The sequence below is a fragment of the Peromyscus leucopus genome, chromosome 16_21 (assembly GCF_004664715.2).
Source record: "Peromyscus leucopus breed LL Stock chromosome 16_21, UCI_PerLeu_2.1, whole genome shotgun sequence".
NCBI lineage: Eukaryota > Metazoa > Chordata > Mammalia > Rodentia > Cricetidae > Peromyscus > Peromyscus leucopus.
Window position 1 is genome coordinate 18000213 of NC_051084.1, and position 21553 is coordinate 18021765.

Genomic DNA, 21553 nt, shown 5'->3' on the forward strand with positions numbered 1-21553 from the left:
GATGAGTGTGTTAGTAGATAGATGAGTGTGTTAGTGGATGGATGAATGCATGATGATAAAAGATGGATGGGTTGGTGGATGGATGGTTAAGTAGATGGATGGATAGATAGCTGGATGGATGAATAAGTGATTGAGTGGGTGGATGGATGGATGGATGGATGGATGGATGGATGGATGGACAGATGTATAGATGAGTAGGTAGATGTGTGGATGAGTGGTTGGATTGATAGGCAGAGAGTCAATCCTCACCATTTGTGGATTCTGTTTAATTTTTACTTTCTGACATTTATCTGCATCTCCAAATCTACTTGTGATCTTTCTGTGGCTATCCATGAATAGATACAGAGCAGGGAATATTAAGGTACATGCTCCCAGCTGGGTAGGATGTGATAATAATAGGGCTCTGCCTTCTGGTTTTGACTCATCCTGAAAACAAGCCCCATTGGGTCTCCTTGGTAACAAGTTTTCTGGGGTTGTGCTGTCCTCTTGCTAGGGAATGCCCCTGAATGGTGCTGAACCACCATGTCCTGTGACATTAGTACTACAGGGCACTTCATAGAGAGTCCACAAGCTCTGATGCAGCAGTGAGGCCAGTGGTGATGAGTCTGCCATGTGGATGGCTCAAGGAGCCTTTGGACAGAAGCACATCAGACAAGCTCCCGGGTAGCTCATGGGATGACCAGAGACCAGACAAGCTCCCATGTGGCACATGGGATGACCAGAGGCTCATGGGAAACTGACCCTGTGTGAACCCCAGCAGCAACTGGCTAGCATCCGCTGAATCAGTGCTAGCGCCTCACAGAACACAACCACTAGGGTGAGGAGAATGGGCTCCGAATATGTGCATGTGTGCATACATGTGCATATGTGTAGCGAGACAGAGAGATGGAAATGGAGCACATGGGAGCAACTGCTTCCAGAGGACACTGGCCAGCACCAGCTTTGGATGACACACAGTCTAACTTCCAGATGCATCTTCTACACTGGGCTCTGTGGACCTATGTGACCTAACTTTAAAGCAGTGGCTGTAGACACACATCCCAGTGCTTGAGTGGCAAAGCTGGGTGACTGGAGGGCAGAAGGGCTGGCAGGGAATGTTAGCAGCTTTGGAGAAGGATGGAGTGGACAAGGGATGGCTGGAGAGCACTGAGCAGTGAGACAGAGCTGTACACGTTCCTGGCCCATACGCTGTTCCTATGGTTTTGATGGATCATGAACCTCCTTGAGGTTAGAAACTGAGAGCCCAGCCAGGAACTGCTAGCCTTCTTGGGTATGTGGGGGCCAAGCTTATCATTCTGCAGCCCTAAGTACAAAGACAGGGCAGGGTGGACACAGGCCCAGGGCAGGGTGGACACAGAGAGGTGCAGGAGCTGAGGAGACTCCAGGGGTGGAGGTTACAGGCCAGTCGCTGCACCCTCAACCCAATGGCTCTACACATGTCACCGCACACCTCTGGTCTCGGCACTGCAATGAGTGACAGCTGTCCTCACCAGAGCTGGGCTGTGGGAGGAGTACTGGCCTGAGGACATTGTTCTCCTGCTACTACTTCTTGAGAGGGGACGGGGTCCTAGCACCTGGCCATGGCCGGATGACATCTCTGTTGCCATAGGATGGCTGGGAGAGTCCCACCAGTGACACCCCAACCTCACTGCTCACAGAGCCTCACCTAACTGCCCCACCTCTGTCCCCAGCACCACCCACTGGCAGGAGGCAGACAGGCCTGACAACAACATCCCAGACAAACAAACACCTGATGATGACCACGAGCCACACCAACAAGGAAGGGAGGCCAAGCCAGACAACAGCAGCACAGCGGGATAAAAGCTGACGGCCCAGCACCTCACACACACTCACACTCAACACTCACTCACTCACTCACTCACAAACTTACTCTCCTCCAGCCAACCCCGCCATGGCCGCCTCCACCATGTCTGTCTGCTCTGATGCCCGCACCAACTCCTCCTGGCAGGTGGACGACTGCCCAGAGAGCTGCTGTGAGCCTACCTGCTGTGCCCCCAGCTGCTGCCAGCCCAGCTGTTGTGTGCCCAGCTGCTGCCAGTCCAGCTGCTGCCAGCCCAGCTGCTGCCAGTCCAGCTGCTGTGTGCCCAGTTGCTGCCAGCCCAGCTGCTGTGCCCCATCCCCCTGCCTGAGCTTCATCTGTACCCCAGTGAGCTGTGTGTCCAGCCCCTGCTGCCAATCTGTCTGCTGCTCACCCTCATGCTGCCAACAGTCTAGCTGCCAGCCAGCTTGCTGCACCTGCTCTCCCTGTTGTGTGACTCTTTGCTGCAAGCCTGTCTGCTGCACACCCATCTGCTCTGGATCCTCCCCATGCTGCCAGCAGTCTAGCTGCCAGCCCTCATGCTGTCAATCTTCCTGCTGCGTGCCTGTCTGCTGCAAGCCTGTCTGCTGCAAGCCTGTCTGCTGCACACCCATCTGCTCTGGATCCTCCCCATGCTGCCAGCAGTCTAGCTGCCAGCCCTCATGCTGTCAATCCTCCTGCTGTGTGCCTGTCTGCTGCAAGCCTGTCTGCTGCAAGCCCTGCTCCAGCGTGTCCCTGCTCTGCCGCCCTGTGTGCAGACCTGCCTGCTGTGTGCCCACCTCCTCCTGCTGTGCCTCCTCCTGCCAGCCCAGCTGCTGCAAGCCCTGCTCCAGTGTGTCCCTGCTCTGCCGCCCTGCCTGCTCCTGCCCGACCTGCTGAGTCCTCTCATCAGGTCAGAAGTCCAACTGCTGAATGGGCTCTGTTGTCAACCCGGAGCTTTGGAGCTCCCTCTCACTGGACCCCTGGCTTCTCTGCTAGTGACCAGCAACTGTCTACACAACTCCTCCAGGGTCTTGCAGGGCCTCGGCTGTCACTTGCTTGCCCCTCCCTCACTTTGGGAGAAGTCCCCCGCTCCTAGTCAGGGAACCTCCCAGTTCTGCCACAGTGAGGAGCATGGCTCTCTACAGTCTAGCCAAACAGAAGCAGAAGCCACTTAGGAGATGGACTCCCAGCCATTTCCTTGGGTCTGTGGCAGGGCTCTGCTGTGTGTAGGCCAGCCCTGGCTCTTCTGGATTCTCAGCCTCCTATCCAATCCCTCTTCAGCTGCACCTGTCATATTCCAATAAACTGCTTGACAAACCTAACCAAGATTGTCTCTGGGCTCACATGAATGCTCAAGTTCCCATCCCCAGCTGCTCACAAGGGCACTGTGCCCATCCCCTGCCATGGTGTCAGAAGCCATCATTCCCTGTCCATAGGTATGTCCAAGGGATAAACTTGTGTTCAGGGACACAATAGCGGCGGCGGGGGGAGGGGGGGGTCTGACAGTGGCACCTATCCTGGGCGTGACTTTGGCCACCCTGACTCCCCCAGACTTCCCTGTCCTGGTTGGTGAGTTCTGGGAGCTGTTCTTTGTAGAGAACTTGGGTCTGGGAGGCTCCTAGCATACAGTCTCACCGGTCTGTGGTCTTCATAAAACAGCATGGCTGGATACCTGCTCTCCCAAGGGATTGTGGGCCTTTGGTGTATGGCAGGGGTGTTTGATGACCACTCACAGAAAGCCTGGTCACAAGTCTAAAGCACACCTTGATGACATTTTGCATGGGCCATCTATCCTTGCTAGAGGTGCTGAGGACATTCCCTGGAGAGCTCCTGCCTCTGCTTCCTGGGACTTGACCTCAAGCTCCTTTTCTTGGCTGGGAGTACCCTCTCTAGCCTGGACTTGTGGCCTGGTCCAGCCTGTCACAGTTAGAGCCACACAGTGGTATCTGGAAACTAAATTGTTGGCAATAATCTGCCATCTCCAGGCCACAGCTCTCAGAGCCTTTCTGGTCTATAGTGCCTTGGAGGCCTGGGTGTGGAGGTGGAGGATATGCCCTAGGAAGGGATTCTGGGAGCAGAAAGGGCCTCACAGTCTCAAGCTCCTGAGACACTCTGTCCTGGGCCCTGCAGATAGCAGTTACCTTCACTAATAGTATGTAACTGACAAAGGACCCAAATTCTGATTTACAATGAAACTAAAATAAATGAGCAAAAGAGGTGGCAGTAGGCACTTATGGAGACACCCTGTGACCAAAAGTCATTCCCACCCATGACAAGAAGACGTAGATGAGCAAAGGAGAGAGAGCTGGAACCTTCAAGATGGCTGGTCACCACGCGGCCAAAGCATACAGACAGACAGAATGACTTCACTTGAAACAGGCAGGGAGGCAAGTGTTCATTGCCATTCTAAACATCTATAGTGAGTCCATGAAAACACTCAGAAATGAACAAGAGAGCAATGTCCCACACACGTCCTCTCCAGACTGTGGGGACAATGGCTCCTAGAGAGCTGAGCAGGTCAGCAACTGCTGAGATGCGTCAGCCGGGCTGCTGGGCTCATGTGTGCTGGGTACGTTATGTTCTGTATTGTCTGCTGCTAATGAGCTGTAATAAAATACTAAGAAAAAGACATTATAAAGACCACTCTCCTGAACCACAGTTAATAAAACAAACTCATAGCCATAAAAATGAAAGTCACCTTTGGGAAATCTAAAGACACCCCCTCCAGCCGATTCAAAAGTGGAGACACATGGTGGACCCAGCAGCGAGGTGGACGTGCTTCATGGACCAAATAGCGAGTGTGGCCGAGCTGCTTCTCAGAACACAGTTAATGGGGGAGAGAGAGGTGGGACTCAGAAGAAAATCAAATCCTTAGGATTGAAATTAAGAGTTCAGCCCACAAAACCACAAGCACTTCCAAAGTGAATTTTTAAAGGGGAAATTTTAAATTTTAGAAGACAACTGGGGAGATCCAGAAATTAGTGGACTGTTGTCTTCTCAGGCATGAGGACCCTGGAGCCCATGTTTATAAAATAGTGGGGCATGGCTGCAGACCCCGTAATCCCAGGGCTGGGGAGGCAGAAGCAGGAGGGTCCCCAAGGCTCCCTGGCCAGCTAGTCTGTCTGAATCGGTGGGCTCTGGATTCAGAGAAAGATCCTATCTCAGAAAAAACGAGGTGGAGAGTGACAAAGGAAAGCATCCTCTGTCAACATCTGGCCTGTACATGCACACACAAAATAAACAAACAAGTGATAGGTAAGGCAGGAATTGTAGATATAAATAAAACTGATGAGTTGCTGATGAAAGACAATACAAATTGAAACACTGGCAAATCCAGAAGAGAAAAATGATGATAAAGATCAATTGTGACAAATAATAAAAATATTTAATGTAACAATCTGAATGATACTACAATACCAACTTCCGGGGTAAGACGGTGAACTAAGCGCTGCCTCCGTGTGACTGCTCTGGACTCTTTCAGATGATTCTGACTGTTCTTTCTCTCTTATCTCCCCCCCCCCAATTATAGAGCAGCCATTTTGAGTGGTTTATTTACTGAGCCTCCTGGCATACATATTCATAGCCTGATTTCATAGCCACAGCAATAAGACATGATAAAGAAATGGGATACAAATAGGAGAGAGACAAAAATCAAAATGTCCTTATTTTCAGACAGTATTCCTATGTAAAAGCCCCCAATGATTCCACCAGAAATGCTTAAATCTGATAAACACTTGTGGCAGAATATAAAATCACCACACAGATATTACAATGATGAACAGATTGAGAAAAAAAAGCAAGACTCAGAACCCCACTTTCAGTTGTCTCAGAGAACAAAACACTTACAAATAAACCAAGGAGTTAAAAGGAAGAGAGGGGGAAGAGCCCTAGTGGAAAGGAGGACTTCCTATGGTCACAGAGCTAAGAACCAGTAACGTGAAAATGGTGTGTTACAAAAGGAACCTATAGAGTCAATGCACGCTCATTAAAATTCCAATAGCCTTCTCTAAGAGAAATAGGAAAATAAGTCCTAAAATTCATGAGGAAGCACAAAAGAACTTGAATTTTTTTCCAAGACAGGGTCTCTCTGTGTAGCCCTGGCTGTCCTAGAACTCACTCTGTAAACCAGGCTGGCCTCAAACTCTTAGATCTGCCTGCCTCTGCCTCCCAAGTGCAGAGATTAAGGTGCACACCATCACACCCCTGCTTGAAAGACTTTGAATTTTTAAAGCATACCTGAACACAAAGATCAAGGCTGGAGGTGTCACACTGACTCATCTCAAACTGTACAACAGTTGTTAAGTCCCCAAAGCAGCAGTTTGCCAGAACAAAAGTAGACATGTAGACCAGCGAAATAGAAGACCCAACTATAGGGGGAAAAGGTACCAGGAGGCTGGAGAGATGGCTTTGTGGAAAAAGTGCTTTCTGCACAAATGTCTTGACCTGAGTAGACTCCCAGCACTCAGGTGAAAGCTGGGTACAGCTGCAAGTGTCTCTACCTTCAGCACCGGGGAGGCAGAGGCAGGGGGATCCCGGAGCTCACTGGCTAGCCAGTCTAGCTGAGTTGGTGAGCTACAGGTTCAGTGAGAGACCACGTCTCAAAAAAATAAAGTGGTGAGTGACTGAAGAAGATGCTCAGTGTTGACCTCTAGACCCCTCCCTACAACTACAAACTGTGCCACAAATATCTCTGGGGAAAGACAGCCTTTTCCACTGAAGGTGCTAGGAAAACTGGATTGTAGTTCATGCTATGGATCACAAGAATAGAACCCATTCCCAGAAAGCCTTCAAAGCCTCCAAAATAAGGGCATCAACCCAGAAAGAAATCACAAGGAGCCATCACTGAAAAAAAAAAATGAAGGAAAAGACACAGGAATAGTAAGGAAGACACAGGAGGGGGGCCAAGGGCTGGGGGAGGGTAAGGGATGAGGGATGGCCAAGGGCTGGGGGAGGGCAAGGGCTGAGGAGGGCCAAGGGCTGGGGGAGGGTAAGGGTTGAGGGATGGCCAAGGGCTGGGGGAGGGTAAGGGTTGAGGGATGGCCAAGGGCTGGGGGAGGGTAAGGGTTGAGGGATGGCCAAGGGCTGGGGGGCCAAGGGCTGGGGGGCAGTAAGGCTGAGATGGGTTAGCCCTGAGAGATGAGGAAAGTTGAGGGTTCAGTTGGGTCTGAGGCCTGTCAACTCAAACCGTCCTGTGAATTCAGAGTACTAGAGTGATGTTTACAAGAAATAACACCATCAGTTACTGGAGGTGTTTGTGTTCTCAGAGCTTGGGGAGACTTAGAGGACAATCCAGGAAGATGTAATGACCGGAGTACAGGAAAACAAAAACAGAGGATATGACAGCTCCAAGAGGGAGAATCAAAACCGAAATGCAAGTGAGTACACAGATTAGGCCTGTCCACCCACACAGAAAACATTCAACGAAGATAAGACTGACATAGACGTGAAATAAAGTAACATTACACCATAAATGGTGGGTGCTCTGGTTTAAGTGCTCACTGAGGGGGTACTGTCTTCAGCATGGGGGGAGGGGCTCCCAGGAGGTGACAGTGAGAGAGAATGCTGTCCTCCACAGTAGGGAGTTGGGTCATATCTAAAGACAAAAAGTAAAAACAAAAACAAAAAACCAGAATGAGCATGCTATTTTAATAAGTAATTAATTGTACAACAAAGAGTGTGGGGTGGAGAAGAGGGACCCCTGAGTCTGTGGGATGGAGGAGAGGGACCTGCTGGTCTGTGGGATGGAGGAGAGGGACCCTGGGTCTGTGGGATGGAGGAGAGGGACCCCTGAGTCTGTGGGATGGAGGAGAGGGACCCCTGGGTCTGTGGGATGGAGGAGAGGGACCCCTGAGTCTGTGGGATGGAGGAGAGGGACCCCTGGGTCTGTGGGATGAAGGAGAGGGACCTGGGTCTGTGGGATGGAGGAGAGGGACCTGGGTCTGTGGGATGGAGGAGAGGGACCTGGGTCTGTGGGATGGAGGAGAGGGACCTGGGTCTGTGGGATGGAGGAGAGGGACCTGGGTCTGTGGGATGGAGGAGAGGGACCCCTGAGTCTGTGGGATGGAGGAGAGGGACCCCTGAGTCTGTGGGATGGAGGAGAGGGACCTGCTGGGTCTGTGGGGTGGAGGAGAGGGACCCTGGGTCTGTGGGATGGAGGAGAGGGACCTGCTGGGTCTGTGGGATGGAGGAGAGGGACCCTGGGTCTGTGGGATGGAGGAGAGGGACCTGCTGGTCTCTGGGATGGAGGAGAGGGACCTGCTGGGTCTGTGGGATGGAGGAGAAGGACCCGCTGGGTCTGTGAGATGGAGGAGAGGGACCTGGGTCTATGGGATGGAGAAGAGTGACCCTGGGTCTATGGGATGGAGGAGAGGGACCTGCTGGTCTCTGGGATGGAGGAGAGGGACTTGCTGGGTCTGTGGGATGGAGGAGAGGGACCCTGGGTCTGTGGGATGGAGGAGAAGGACCCGCTGGGTCTGTGAGAAGGAGGAGAGGGACCCTGGGTCTGTGGGATGGAGGAGAAGGTGGTCACCACCTGCAGGAACAGAGGGGCCTGCAGCGTGGGGAGGGCATGACACTGGGTCTGCTGGAGCTTGTGTTCCTGAAGATAATGTGGGAGACAGCAGAGGAAATTCACAGAACCCGGCTCCACCCGGCCGTAGTGTCACGTGGTCACTCAGGACAAGGATGTGCCTTGGCCCAGCTGTGTAAACTGGCTGTTGTTGTCTGGAAACCGGATGAACAACAAGGAAAGGAAAGATGGCCACACTCATGAGGACAGGTACGTGGGAGGAGCATAAAAACCCCAGGGCCAGGCACCTCACACAAACACACTCACTCACACTCACACGGGCACTCCTCCTAGTCCAACCCCCACCATGGCTGACACCTGCTGCACGAGGACCTGCGTGATTGCTGCGTCCACCACATCCGTCTGCTCTAGCAATCTGAGCTGCGGCAGCCGGATCTGCTCTCCCGGCGCCTGCACGGGTGCCTCCTGGCAGGTGGACAATTGCCAGGAGAGCTATTGTGAGCCCCCATGCTGTGCTCCCAGCTGCTGTGCCCCAACCCCTTGCCTCCTCTGCACCCCAGTGAGCTGTGGGTCCAGCCACTGCTGCCAGTCTGCCTGCACCAGCTGCTGCACACCCTCATGCTGCCAGCAGTCTAGCTGCCAGCCAGCTTGCTGCACCTGCTCCCCCTGTCAGCAGCCCTGTTGCGTTCCTCTCTCCTGCACACCTGTCTGTTGCACACCTGTCTGTGGAGTTTCATCATGCTGTCAGCCGTCCTGCTGTGTGCCTGTCTGCTGCAAGCCTGTCTGCTGCACACCCATCTGCTCTGGATCCTCCTCAGGCTGCCAGCCCTCATGCTGTCAATCTTCCTGCTGTGTGCCTGTCTGCTGCAAGCCTGTCTGCTGCACACCCATCTGCTCTGGATCCTCCTCATGCTGCCAGCAGTCTAGCTGCCAGCCCTCATGCTGTCAATCTTCCTGCTGCGTGCCTGTCTGCTGCAAGCCTGTCTGCTGCAAGCCCTGCTCCAGCGTGTCCCTGCTCTGCTGCCCTGTGTGCAGACCTGCCTGCTGTGTGCCCACCTCCTCCTGCTGTGCCTCCTCCTGCCAGCCCAGCTGCTGCAGGCCCTGCTCCAGTGTGTCCCTGCTCTGTCGCCCTGCCTGCTGTGGCCTCTCCTCGGGACAGAAGTCCAGCTGCTGATGGGCCTGTTCCTGGTGCCAGCTGGCTCAGGTCCCTCCCTGTGGCGCCTCTCAGCCTCTCCGGTCTGCTCCTGACCTGACGGTCCCCGCAGAAGAGGGACACCATGTGTCCCCTGTGCTGACCTGACTTCTCCTCCTACCTCCCCAGAGTCACTGAGTCCCTGTCCCTGTGCTGCTCTGGGTCACTTGCCCTGATATTAGCACCGCACAACACCAATAAATCCATGGCCACCCAACACCCTTCTGTGTCGTTATTTTTCTTATGTCTGAGATAAAACGTCTAGCACAGACAACAGGGAGGCAGGAACGGCCTCACTCAGGGCTTTACCCATCGCTTCAGGGGAGGTGAGAATGAAGCAGCTCTCTTCACAGTGTCCAGGAAGCAGAGAGAGATGTTTGTGTTTCATTCCCTCCTTTGTCCTTCTGTCCTCCCTGCTCCAGCCCATGGGAAGGTATTGCTCACAGGCAGGGTGTATTCCCCCCAGGGAACCTGCTCTCAAAATGTCCTCTCAGACACACCCCAGAATGCACCTCAGTCTTCTAGTCAGGTAGGCTACGGACAACAGCCATCACTTCCCTCATGCTGTGAGGGCACGTGACCTCCATGGAGTACAGTCTCCCTTAACCAGAGGCATATCTGGAACTGAGTGACCCTGCCCAGTGATCATGAAGGCCTGTGATCTCTCTTCTGAAGTTCAGGGCCTCTTCCCAGACAGATTCAACCAAAAGGCCACATGCCCAGGACTCCCCAGGGCTGGTCACCTACATATGAGGCCTATGCTGTCCATCTGTGCAAACTGGTCAGCACCAGGCTTTCTGTGGATGCAGGAAACGGGGCAGAGCTGCTGCAGCCTCGGCACCCATAGGTCCTCTCTCTGGGTGCTGCTAGCTGTCTGAAAATCCTTGTCACCAATTCTCCTTCTGTGACAAGCCTGCTTCCCTTGTCCTTGGAGCAGGTCTGCACCTTGGCAAGGGTGGAGCAGGATGTACAGGTACTCAGGGAGAGAACCCTGACTCCTATCAGTTCCCAACCCTTGGGTGTGGCCTAGCAGCTCCATCAGTGTGGCGACATTGAATCAGGATCCACACACCTGTCGTAATTGGTCCTGGCCGTCACCTTAACTGTGCTGAGAGGTGGACTGGAAATGGTGAGATGCAGCTCTGAGCATGCGTGTGATGGCATTTCCAGAGAGATCTAATATGCCCTGGTGCCTCACTCAGTGTTCCTGCACAGCCTGCTGCCCACCCTGCCTGCCAGCTCTCTTCTGCACAGGGATGTCTCCCCTGATACTGCATTGTGCTTTTATGCCAGAGTGCTAGGACAGCCCTAGGAGACCCGAACTGGGTAGAGCTGAGAAGGCCCAGCTCCGAGCGGGCTGGGGGCGTGGGTGACCCCCCTGAGCCAGGATGCAAGTATCTGTCAGTCATAGCTCCAGACTCACTTCCCCAGTGGCCATAACCCAGCCATGGCCTCAGCTTAGTCAGGTCCGTGCTGTGGGGTCTGAGGATGTCCTCAGCCCTCTGCCCGTGGACAGTATCTGGTAGACCCTGAGAAGGCTGTGGGCTCTTATGCAAGGGTTCATGGTCAATTGAACTCACAAACTTGGAGCAGCAACATGGCTGTGACCCACTAGGATGTGGCCTCTCGGTGACCAGGTGATGATGTTCATGAGATGATGGAAGAGCATGTGGCCACTTGGCAGGGGGAAGGTCACCTAAAGGCCCTGCAGACTTTTGAGACAACAGACTCCAAGGAATTGGAATGTCCCTGGGAGTTTCATGCCGGAAGAAGGAAGAGGCTGAGCCTGATCCTAGCCAGAGGAGGAGTTTGCCTCCCAGAATACCATGCAGGAGCCACCGGAGCCCAATCGAGGATGGTGGGCAGGACGACAGCTTGACCAGCATTGCTGGCTGGGCATACCTGCTACCCTCTACTTCAGCTTTACCCTGGTGCCAGAACACTGAAGATGGACTCGGGGGGCGGGTGTTTTCACTGGCCCTCTCCTGCTCTTCCCAGGGTGGCTGCACTTTTTAAAAACAATCCCCTGTCTCTGCTGTTCACCGGTCCTTGTATAATTGGTACCATCAAGGCCAGTGGCAAGCCTGGTATGTGAGGGCTGCAGGGCTCTGAACCTGCTGCTAGAGAGAGTCTTAGCTGAGAGCCCAGAGACATGAAAAGCTGTCAAACGCGGCTGGACAGGTCTGGACAGTTCCTTCCCTGTGGCCACATGGGCATCTGGAGGCGGCTCAGTGGTTAAGAGCACTGACTGCTCTTCTAGAGGACCCGGGTTCAATTCCCAGCACCCACATGGCAGATCACAACTGTTCTGTAACTCCTCACATAGACATACATGCAGGTCATGCACCAATGCAAATAAAGTAAAAATAAATGAATTATTAAAAAAAAAAAGACTGAACTCTGGGCCACCTTAGCGTCTGAGAAAGGGGTTCATCCCTATCTCCCCCAAACCCAGCCATGGTGAAAGACCAAGGTAGCATTCACTAGGCATCAGGGACAAGCTGATAAAGGCACAAAGTTGCCCAGCCCTTTGGATAGGCCGGAATAAAATATCTAATAAAGCCAATCACTCAAGTGTGAGCTCACTATGAAGATGTAGGAATTGGCCTCAGAAGACACAGTCTTAGGTTCATGGTCTTGGAACACATGGGTCTTTTGTCACCTCACACTCCCCTTTCCCCACAACCCAGTGACTCCGGAATATCTAATCTATAGAAAGAGATGAGGGGACAGAACACCAAGACTCAGCCCGTGTCACCCATGGGAGCTACACAGCGTATGTTCCACAGACAGAACCCAGAACCTCCTGAAATGGAGGCAGGGGTGTGAAGCCATGTGTCTTGTCTGGGGACACATGCATCAGTACTGTGTGAAGACATGGAGAATGTCACCTCTTAGTGTATTTCCCAGGGAAATGGCTGGGGACTTTTCCTAAGTGTTACTGTGGAATAAATGACCCATTAGAACCCCCCACCCCCAGCTTAGCTGGAATTCATAAATTCCACGAACAGTTTTATAGCTTCACACCGCTTCCCTGGCACAGTTCCCCACCTCAGAAAAGCTGAGGGCAGCTGGCAAGAGGCATCCACCTGACCTCAACACAGGCTTCCAGCAGTGACCCATACGCCCAGCCCTCTCCCATTCTAGAACTCACTGCTGTGATCTTGGATTTCATCCTTCCTCGGGTGCTCAGCACTCCCTGTCACCCAAGGACTACAATGTCGTAAAACGACAACATCACTGAACAAAACTACACCCCAACTTCCCAAGAAGACGCTGTATCATATTCTGAGTCTCCCTCCCCAAAGCAGAATTTGACCAAGTGCAGGCACTGTCCTGTCCCCAACCACACTTCAACCAGCAGAGTCCTCCGAGTCCAGGCTGCAAAAGTCTTTATCAGGAACACCCTTCGTGACACAGGTGACCGTCTCGGGCAAGGCCATTAAGGACAGAGCCTCCTCTGGAATGCACTGCCAGACACACACACACACACACACACACACACACACACACACACAGAGAGAGAGAGAGAGAGAGAGAGAGAGAGAGAGAGAGAGAGAGAGAGATAGAGAGAGAGAGAGAGAGAGAGAGAGCGAGCCATATTCCAGGCCATATCCCCAATGGTGCAAATTACCCAATCATCATAGAAAACTGTCAGGTATGGAACAAGAGAGGCAGGCCGTGTATCAGCCAATGTGGCCCTGTGACTACAGACCTAGCTGTGTGCTCTGCATAGACACTCAGAGCCCTCTGACCTGGGTCACTTGACATCAGGAAATAAACACCAGAGGAAGCTGTTGCTTACAGACACACTGGTCTCTGATGAGTTTCTCGTTGTTTTGGTGGTGGTAGTGGTAGTGGTGGGGTTTTTATTTGTTTGTTTTGTTTTGTTTTGCTGTTTGCTTTTTTAAGGCTTTGCGGCAGGGTCTCAATAGCTAGTCCAGACTGGCCTCAACCTTGAGACCTGCATGCCTCAGCCTCTCTGACTTCTGATGAGATCTTACAGTGATTCTCCACTGGCTCTTCCTTTCTCAGCTCCCCAGTAGCCATTGGTAGAGGATGGTGCCTCCAGCTGGTCCCAAAGGGTATGGCCACCAGGCCTCCACCCATGGCTGACATCTTGCACACTGGCAGAGGTGGATCTTTGAGCTACCAGCTTTGCTACCTGTTTCTCTCTCCCAGAAACCAGGTCTCAGATTCCCACAGTCTCTCCACCTGGACAGAAGGTGCCAGAGAGCCTGTGGCAACCTTACCACTCTCAGAGTTGAGCTCCCCACCTCGCCCTTGAGCTCCCAGCAAGCCCTGCCCCCCAGACCACCCAGGTCCAAAGCTGTGCTTGGTCAGGAAGAGGAACTTCCCATAATGCACACAACAGGAAGAAAGGTGTGTCTCCCTCTGGGAAAACACAGGTTGGAGGATAAAAGGCCCACAGTCCAGCACCTCACACACACTCACACTCAACACTCACTCACTCACTCACTCACAAACTCACCCTTCTCCAGCCAACCCCGCCATGGCCGCCTCCACCATGTCTGTCTGCTCTGATGCCCGCACCATCTCCTCCTGGCAGGTGGACGACTGCCCAGAGAGCTGCTGTGAGCCTACCTGCTGTGCCCCCAGCTGCTGCCAGCCCAGCTGCTGTGTGCCCAGCTGTTGTGTGCCCAGCTGCTGCCAGTCTAGCTGCTGCCAGCCCAGCTGTTGTGTGCCCAGCTGCTGCCAGTCCAGCTGCTGTGCCCCAGCCCCCTGCCTGACCCTCATCTGCACCCCAGTGAGCTGTGTGTCCAGCCCCTGCTGCCAATCTGTCTGCTGCTCACCCTCATGCTGCCAGCAGTCTAGCTGCCAACCAGCTTGCTGCACCTGCTCCCCCTGCCAGCCGTCCTGCTGCATGACTCTTTGCTGCAAGCCTGTCTGCTGCACACCCATCTGCTCTGGATCCTCCTCATGCTGCCAGCAGTCTAGCTGCCAGCCCTCATGCTGTCAATCTTCCTGCTGCGTGCCTGTCTGCTGCAAGCCTGTCTGCTGCAAGCCCTGCTCCAGCGTGTCCCTGCTCTGCCGCCCTGTGTGCAGACCTGCCTGCTGTGTGCCCACCTCCTCCTGCTGTGCCTCCTCCTGCCAGCCCAGCTGCTGCAAGCCCTGCTCCAGCATTTCCCTGCTCTGCCGCCCTGTGTGCCAGAAGTCCAGCTGCTGAGAGCCAGGACCCACTGGGAGCAGTAGGGTCTACCTCCCCAGCAGCCTGTAGTTTCCACTCATGCAGACACAGCTCAGAAGAAAGATATGTACCATCTGAAGAGAAACCAGAGTGTAGCTCAACCACTAAGAAGGACCAGTGTGTTCCTCCAGGAGCGCTGGCCGCTCCCTTTCCCTCCCTGCCTATCTGGATGACCCTGCTTCTGTGGTCAGCTGTACCACTCTAGACCTCTGCACTTCAATAAAGTCTCCTCTGACCCACTCCGTCTCTATTGTGACTGTCATCCTGGGGCCTTGCTCTGGGGCCTGCACCCCTTCCATCCTCCCTGTATCTCTAGTTGTGAAGTTTAGAGTCATTTCCTAGACCCACAGCTCCTGTCCCCTTGTTCCGTACTCTGTACTAGGGTGGGGTTCCTCCTGCTCTGGTTCTGGACCTATACTTTCCCATCTCTGGGGCCCAAGGAGTGACTCTGATAAACCCGCTGAAAGGGCTTCATGTCGAGGGAGAGGCATGCTGTGGAGGGCAATGGAGGGTGTGTCCTCGTCCTGAGAGCCTAGGAGAAACTCAGCACGGTGGCCTTCCAAGAATTCCAGGACTGAGGGAAGCTGCTCTGTGGATCCCACCACCTCATCTAGGTGCCACCACAGTGTCTGTCACCAACAAGGCAGAGCTGGCCAGTATCTAACCAGAGACCAAGTACTTCAGGCCATGACCAGAGATGCTTATAAACATTATATCAGGTTTATGGTATCCAAAGAAACCCCATCACCATACAGAGGATGCTGTTGCTGACACAGGAGTTATACAGCAATACCCCACCACCACCACCACTGTCTGTGCCACATCAGCTTGAGCTGCTAGAGCGTCCTACTCTTGTATAGCCCACAGACACAATGGTCTGTCTGATTCCAATACAGACACATTGCCCCCAAACTCACTAATCCCAAAGGTGCTCCAGAGAGGCCACACTGTGGTTCCTCAAGATCAACCCCCACTTCAAGGCAAATTGATGTCCCCAGACGGAAATGCCTTCAGGTAAGCCACTAAGGTCATCCCTGACAGTGGCAGGGACATCCATTTCATCAGGTGTACAAATTTCAACTCAGAACAAGTGATATGAAGAACACAGGCAATGTGACTTTTACAGCAATGATTTACAGGTGCCAATGATGTTGAAGTGAGTGAAATGCTCAATAAAGGATTTAAAAAACAGTTGTTAAAGCACTCAAGGAGCTGAGACCCAAGGTTATATAGATAAATTGTTAAATGAAATTAGGAAAACTATGTGGACTGTGAATGAGAAATTCAGGAAAGGGTTTTGTTGTTGCTGTGTTTTGTTTTGTTGTGTTGTGTTTTGTTTTAATAAAAGAAACCAACCAGAAATCTTGAAAATTAGGAGAGACATGATCTGGATAAAGAATTCAGCTGAAAGCCTCAGCAGCAGATTCCGCCAAATAGAGCAAACCATGTCAGGGCTTGAAGACAGGTCTTTTGAAATATCACATTCAGACAGAAATAAAGCGGGGGAGAAAATGGAGAGAGCATGGGAGATCTTTAGGACACCATCAATCATCAGTGTCACCATCACTGGCATACCTGAATGGGAAGAGAGAAAATTTCAGAGCATAAAAAAATCTACCCAATGATATCTTACTGGAAAATTCCTTAGGAAAGATGTGGACACCCAGGGAATGAAAGAAAGTTAGTTCAAAGAACCTTAAACAGACTGAGAGAAAAACCCTCACCACTGAATATTATAGTCTGGCTGTCAAACAGCAGGACAGAAAATACTTAAAATATGCAAGAGAGAAGCACCTAGTCCCATTTGACAGCAACTCCCTCTCCCCCAGATCAGCTGCAGACTACTGAGCAAAATTCTGCAGGCCAGAGAGTGTGGAACAGTGTGTTAAAGTCTTACAAGGAAATAACTGTCAGCCAAGATTACAAGGCCAGCAAGGCTTCAGAATCAAAGAAGAAACAAAGACCTTCCCCAATAAACAAAAATGAAGGGATTTCATTGCTAAGATACCAACCGTACAAAGAGAATCTTATACCCAGAAATTGCAGAAAATAAAAGTTCCCTCAGAATAATACCAGAGAGAAATAGAAAAGGATCAAATACTATGAATTCGGCAAACCATCAAATCACAAAGACAAGTAAGAGAGGAAGAAAAGAAACAAAGACTACAAACAGCTAGAAGAAAAGCAATGGTGCAAGCCCATACCTTCATCAATAACTCTGAATGTCAACAGTCCTAATTTGTTAACTAAAAGGCAGAGCAGCTGAATAGATTGAAAAACAAGATCCAACAGCACACTGCCTGCAAGAAATTCACAGCTCCAGAAAGGTACACAGGCAGAGAGCCTAAAGGAGAGGGATGAGAGTATCTTTTTAGGCAAATGGAACTTGAAAACCGGCAAGAGTGGCTATGCTTATCTCCGACAAAATAGAATTAATACAAGCAGAAAGGAGAGACAAACATGAAATGACACAATGACCAAGAGGTCCATTCATCAAGGAGACTATTATTAACCTATATTTACCCAATAGTGGTTGTTCAACTTAACAAAGCAAGCAGTGTTCAACCCAAAGTGGCACAGAACCTAATAAAATGATGCTGTACCATGCAACAGTCACCCCCAGCAGTGGGTGGAGCATGCAAAAGTCAACAAATACCTGAGCTGATAGCACAGCGGACCAAAGGATGTGTGTGCTGACAGGCATCGACTGGGCATTCCAATAGCTGCAGCATACACAGTCTTTTCTATGGCACCTTGAACTTTCTCTAGAATAGACCCTATCAGAGGCTACAAAATAAGTCCTAACAAATTACAAAACCACTGAAATCACACCCTGTGTATTTTCTGGTCATAGTGGTGTGTGTCTGGAAGCAACAGCAAGCCAAACTTAGACATTCTAAAGTGCATGGAGACTGAGCTGCAGATTTTATTTTTATTTTGCTACATGGTAGCAAGTTTCCTTACAGCACCTTCATACATACTTAGCTTTGGTTGAGCCTCCTCCCTCCCTCCCTTCCCTTGCCCATGTAAACCATTCCACCCCCAGTATTGTCCACTTCCATGTTCATGTCCACATGTTCGGTTACCCCCACACTTCCTCTGAAAGCCTTACCACCACCCCCAGGTTCCCTTCCTAATTTCCTAAGCACCATACACATTCAGCCCCACAGAAGTGCATATATATAAAAACAAAAAGCTAGAATTCATATATAAGAGAGAACAAGCAGTGTTTGTCTTTCTGAACCTGTGTGGCCTCACTTAATATGATACTTTCCGGTTCCATCCATTTTCCTTCAGATTTTCATCATTTCATTTTTCCTTGTGACTGAGTATAATTCCATTACGCGTATGTACTGCACTTCATTGTCTTTAGTTGGTGGACACCTAGAATGAGTCCATTGCCTTCCTATTTTAAATAGAGCATCAATGAACGTAGATATATCCAAACAATAAGCTTCAGTTGGTCGAATGGCTCAATGGGTAAAGGGGCTTCTGTGAGGCTCCAGCAGACTGAGTTTGAGCCCCAGATCCCACAGAATGGCAGGAGAGAACTGACTCTTAAGAATTGTCCCCTGACCTCTACATGTACACCATGACACAAGCATTTTTACACACAGAGAAACACATTTTTTTTTTAAAAGTAAGCATTCAGTTCCTGAGGAAACCAGAGGTTGTAGAAGCATAATATAACAGACAGAAACCCCTAGGGCACAACAGAAGTAGTACTGAGTGAGGTTCCTATCAGGAATGCCCACATCAGAAGAAAGAAAGCCTAAAAATAAACAATCTAATGATGTACCCCAAGGTCTCACAAAGGCAAGAATGAAGCATATCCCAAAATGGTAGAGGGAAAGAATGCTAACCAGGGTGAAAGTGAAGTCAAGTCCCGGGCACAAGGCAAAGAGTCTGTGAGACCAGACAAGCCAAAGGACAAGACTTACCTGCAAGAGCAGGTGAGGCAGGTGAGGGGAGGGGAGAGAATGAGAATTGAAAGAAACTAAGTTTAAGAATTTACTGGTATCAGGGGCACAGAGGTCCTTGCGCTCACAGACACACACTAGGGGAACCTGGAATGCTAAGTACACAGGATTGTTTCTTCAAGGGAAGGAATGTAAAACCTGTTTTCTACCCAGAGGGCTGGAGCAGGCATGCTCTCTAGCCTGGTGACAATCCGTGTGGCCAGAGACTTTCGGGCACCAGACCCTTCTCTAGACCTTTCTTGTAAATTTACTTTCTCGGTCAATCTATAGAACCCATCTTTATGGAGGGTGTCATATATACTTCACAAAGAGTTTCGAAGTGGTCCTGCCTGATCTGTATTTATTTTACTTTGTTCCTCAAAGAGATTTGGTTATGATTTGCTGTGAACGTGGGATTGAGTTAATCATCACAAGAATAGTTTTCACCAGGTTACGCTGTGTTTAAATGTGCCTAAAATAAACAGCATGGGGTCAGACTTCCAAAGCTTGAACCAACACCAGCTACTAGTCATGTTGTGCCCAACTGCCTTTTTGCCTCTCGTGGCATATCACTCTGCCGCCCACAAAGGTCACAGAGACCCTCGCCTACTGTCATGTTCAATCACAGGGCTGAGCAGGCAGGAGGAAAGGTTAGCAGCAGGAAAGACAGGTGAGCTGACTACTCCATTCTGAAAAGCAGGAACCAGGATAAAGGCAACGAGATGTGCCCAGCCTCAGTGGCCTGCAGGACACAGAGGGCACAATGACCCAGCTTAATAGGATCCCTAGCAGGACAGAGAGGACAGCAATGAAGGAGTGGAAAAATACATGAAGAAAAACTAGAGAGATTCATAGCGGGACGGAGGTTCCCCAGGCTGCAGAGGAGCAGGTTAGCATTAGACAGGGGCGGGATTTTTGTTTTTGTTTTTTTTTTACACAATGCAGGGACTGGGCTGGATGGTCACGAGGGCTGCACACTGTGAGTGTGTGCAGTTCCATCTAAATGTGCCCTTTACAAATTCAGACAGTAAAGCTGAGGTATATTCTATTCCAATAGACAATAGTTGAAATATTTCCAGAAATAGCTGAAAACCTTCCCGAATATGATGGGATTCCTGGAACCTCATGTCTAAGAAGTCCAAGGAACTCCAGGAAGAAGGAAACCAGATGTCACCAAGGAGACACATGGATGCAGTTACCACAAGACAACTGAGGTAGTTAGAAGCTCACTTGTCCCCCGAACCCGAGGCCAGGAGGCAATGGGGTGGTGTGCTCAGAGGATGGGAAGGAAACTGCGTACTCAGAAGTCGACACTCAGCAAACTGTCCTTCACATGCAGAGGAGAGCTGGTACCCGAGTCCCAAACTACTCAGGAAGCTGAGGCAGGAGGATTGCAAGTTAAGAGGAAATATCTAAAAGAGCTGAGACCCTCTGAGTGCTCCGACATGGAATGCTTTCAGGGTACATGCAGGAGCCTAGGCTCAACCCTCAGATACATAAAAGAAAAAAAAAAGGGAAGGGTAAATTAAGATGTCTGCCTAGTTAAGAGAGTCCATGGTTCAAAAACCCGCTTACAATAGTTGTTTTTCATTCATGACAGAAAGTCCTCAAAGTGGCATTCAAAGCCACAGGGAGAAAGAAGGTCTGTCTGTAACATCTGTCTACAACATCTGGTCTCTAGACTCCATGGAGTCTGCCCCTGACACTTGAGTTCCTCATTTGTCACCAGCCACAGTCCAGGATTCTCTTCCAGTCCCTCTTGTTTACATAATCATGCAGTTATGACCCTATTTCCATGTGTGATTTAGTGTTTTAGAACTCCCTTCCCTTTAGTGGGGTTAAACCTTGGCCAGTGTGGGTCTCCATTGCCATGGTTCCCAAGGCTGGTTTTTCCCGGTTTCAGCTCTAATCTGCGTTTCCTGTGCGCTGCTGGCTCTGGGTTCCATTTGCACTTCCTTTTCCTGGTTCCTTGAGGTGTGAGTTTAGATGACTGAGTTTCCCTCTGGCATTGTTTTGGCCGCATCCCAGCTTGTGTTTGCTGTGTTTTCGTTTTCATCTGCTTCTCATACCTTCCAGCTTCTCCCCTGACTCCTTCACTATTTATGTGTGTCTTCTCTTTCAACAGATCGGTGAACTCTCCAGTTCTCTTTCTGTTTTGATATCTGTTTCTTTCCATCTTGGTCAGGGATGATGCCTCCTATGATCTCAACTATTTCAAATTCATTGACACTCATTTGGCTGACCTGCAGGATGGGGAGAAGCCATTGCTGCCTTGTGTGTCCTGTGTGACTGAGCGCCTTGCTCTCTGAGCCTTGTGTGTTGTGTCGCATCCCTCACCTGCTCATCCTTTCATTTCTTCGTTTAAGATTACGACACTAACAATGGCTTGCTGACATTGCCAGCTGTCCTCTGTTGAGTTCTCCATCTATCTTGAGGTCTATATGATGACAACCATGTGTTCTTGACAGACTGATCTCTGTGTTGATGTTTAATATCACTCACCACCTCCTAACCAACTCTGCGGCATGCCTGCTCTGCTCGCTGCTCAAATCTCTGTGGTTACTGTTTGCAGGGGTCTCGTCCCCCATGCCTCTCCTTTTCATTCATCCGTGTCTCAGGATCAAAACTGATCCACTGGCCAGTGGATGGGACCTGAGATGGTCACTAATTAAAAACCATTTGAGCGAAGAGAAGAGCCCAGGGCCGACAGCTTCAGAGATGAGTGGCAGCAAACTTAGAAAAGAATTATGACCTCTGCTGCCGCCGCTCCCCACCCACAAAACACAATCAAACCCACCCCAGCGGCACCAGAAAGGACTGTGCAGCACACCTGGGTGTCACAAATGCAAAGTTGACTCGACAG

At 50.9% G+C, this 21553-nt stretch overlaps 2 protein-coding genes across 2 annotated transcripts; both read left to right on the top strand.

Annotated features, from left to right (window-relative positions):
* Window positions 1-1863: 1863 nt before the first annotated feature.
* Window positions 1864-3119, top strand: LOC114696468 (keratin-associated protein 10-5-like). Its single transcript, XM_028874179.2, has one exon. The coding sequence runs from the start codon at window positions 1913-1915 to the stop codon at window positions 2696-2698; it is 786 nt and encodes a 261-aa protein (XP_028730012.1). The 5' UTR covers window positions 1864-1912; the 3' UTR covers window positions 2699-3119.
* Window positions 3120-8171: 5052 nt separating this feature from the next.
* Window positions 8172-14964, top strand: LOC114696449 (keratin-associated protein 10-7-like). The gene is made up of 3 exons (XM_037199561.1): window positions 8172-9491; window positions 11521-11609; window positions 13932-14964. The coding sequence occupies exons 1-3, from the start codon at window positions 8677-8679 to the stop codon at window positions 14708-14710; spliced, it is 1683 nt and encodes a 560-aa protein (XP_037055456.1). The 5' UTR covers window positions 8172-8676; the 3' UTR covers window positions 14711-14964.
* Window positions 14965-21553: the final 6589 nt, after the last annotated feature.

Excerpts from the sequence above, each read along its gene's own strand:
- LOC114696449 (XM_037199561.1), top strand. The coding sequence starts at position 8,677 with ATGGCTGACACCTGCTGCACGAGGACCTGCGTGATTGCTGCGTCCACC. Across the intron at positions 9,492-11,520 it reads GGCCTCTCCTCGGGACAGAA|GGTGGCTGCACTTTTTAAAA; the intron begins GTCCAGCTGCTG and ends TGCTCTTCCCAG. Across the intron at positions 11,610-13,931 it reads CAAGGCCAGTGGCAAGCCTG|GTTGGAGGATAAAAGGCCCA; the intron begins GTATGTGAGGGC and ends GGGAAAACACAG.
- LOC114696468 (XM_028874179.2), top strand. The coding sequence starts at position 1,913 with ATGGCCGCCTCCACCATGTCTGTCTGCTCTGATGCCCGCACCAACTCC.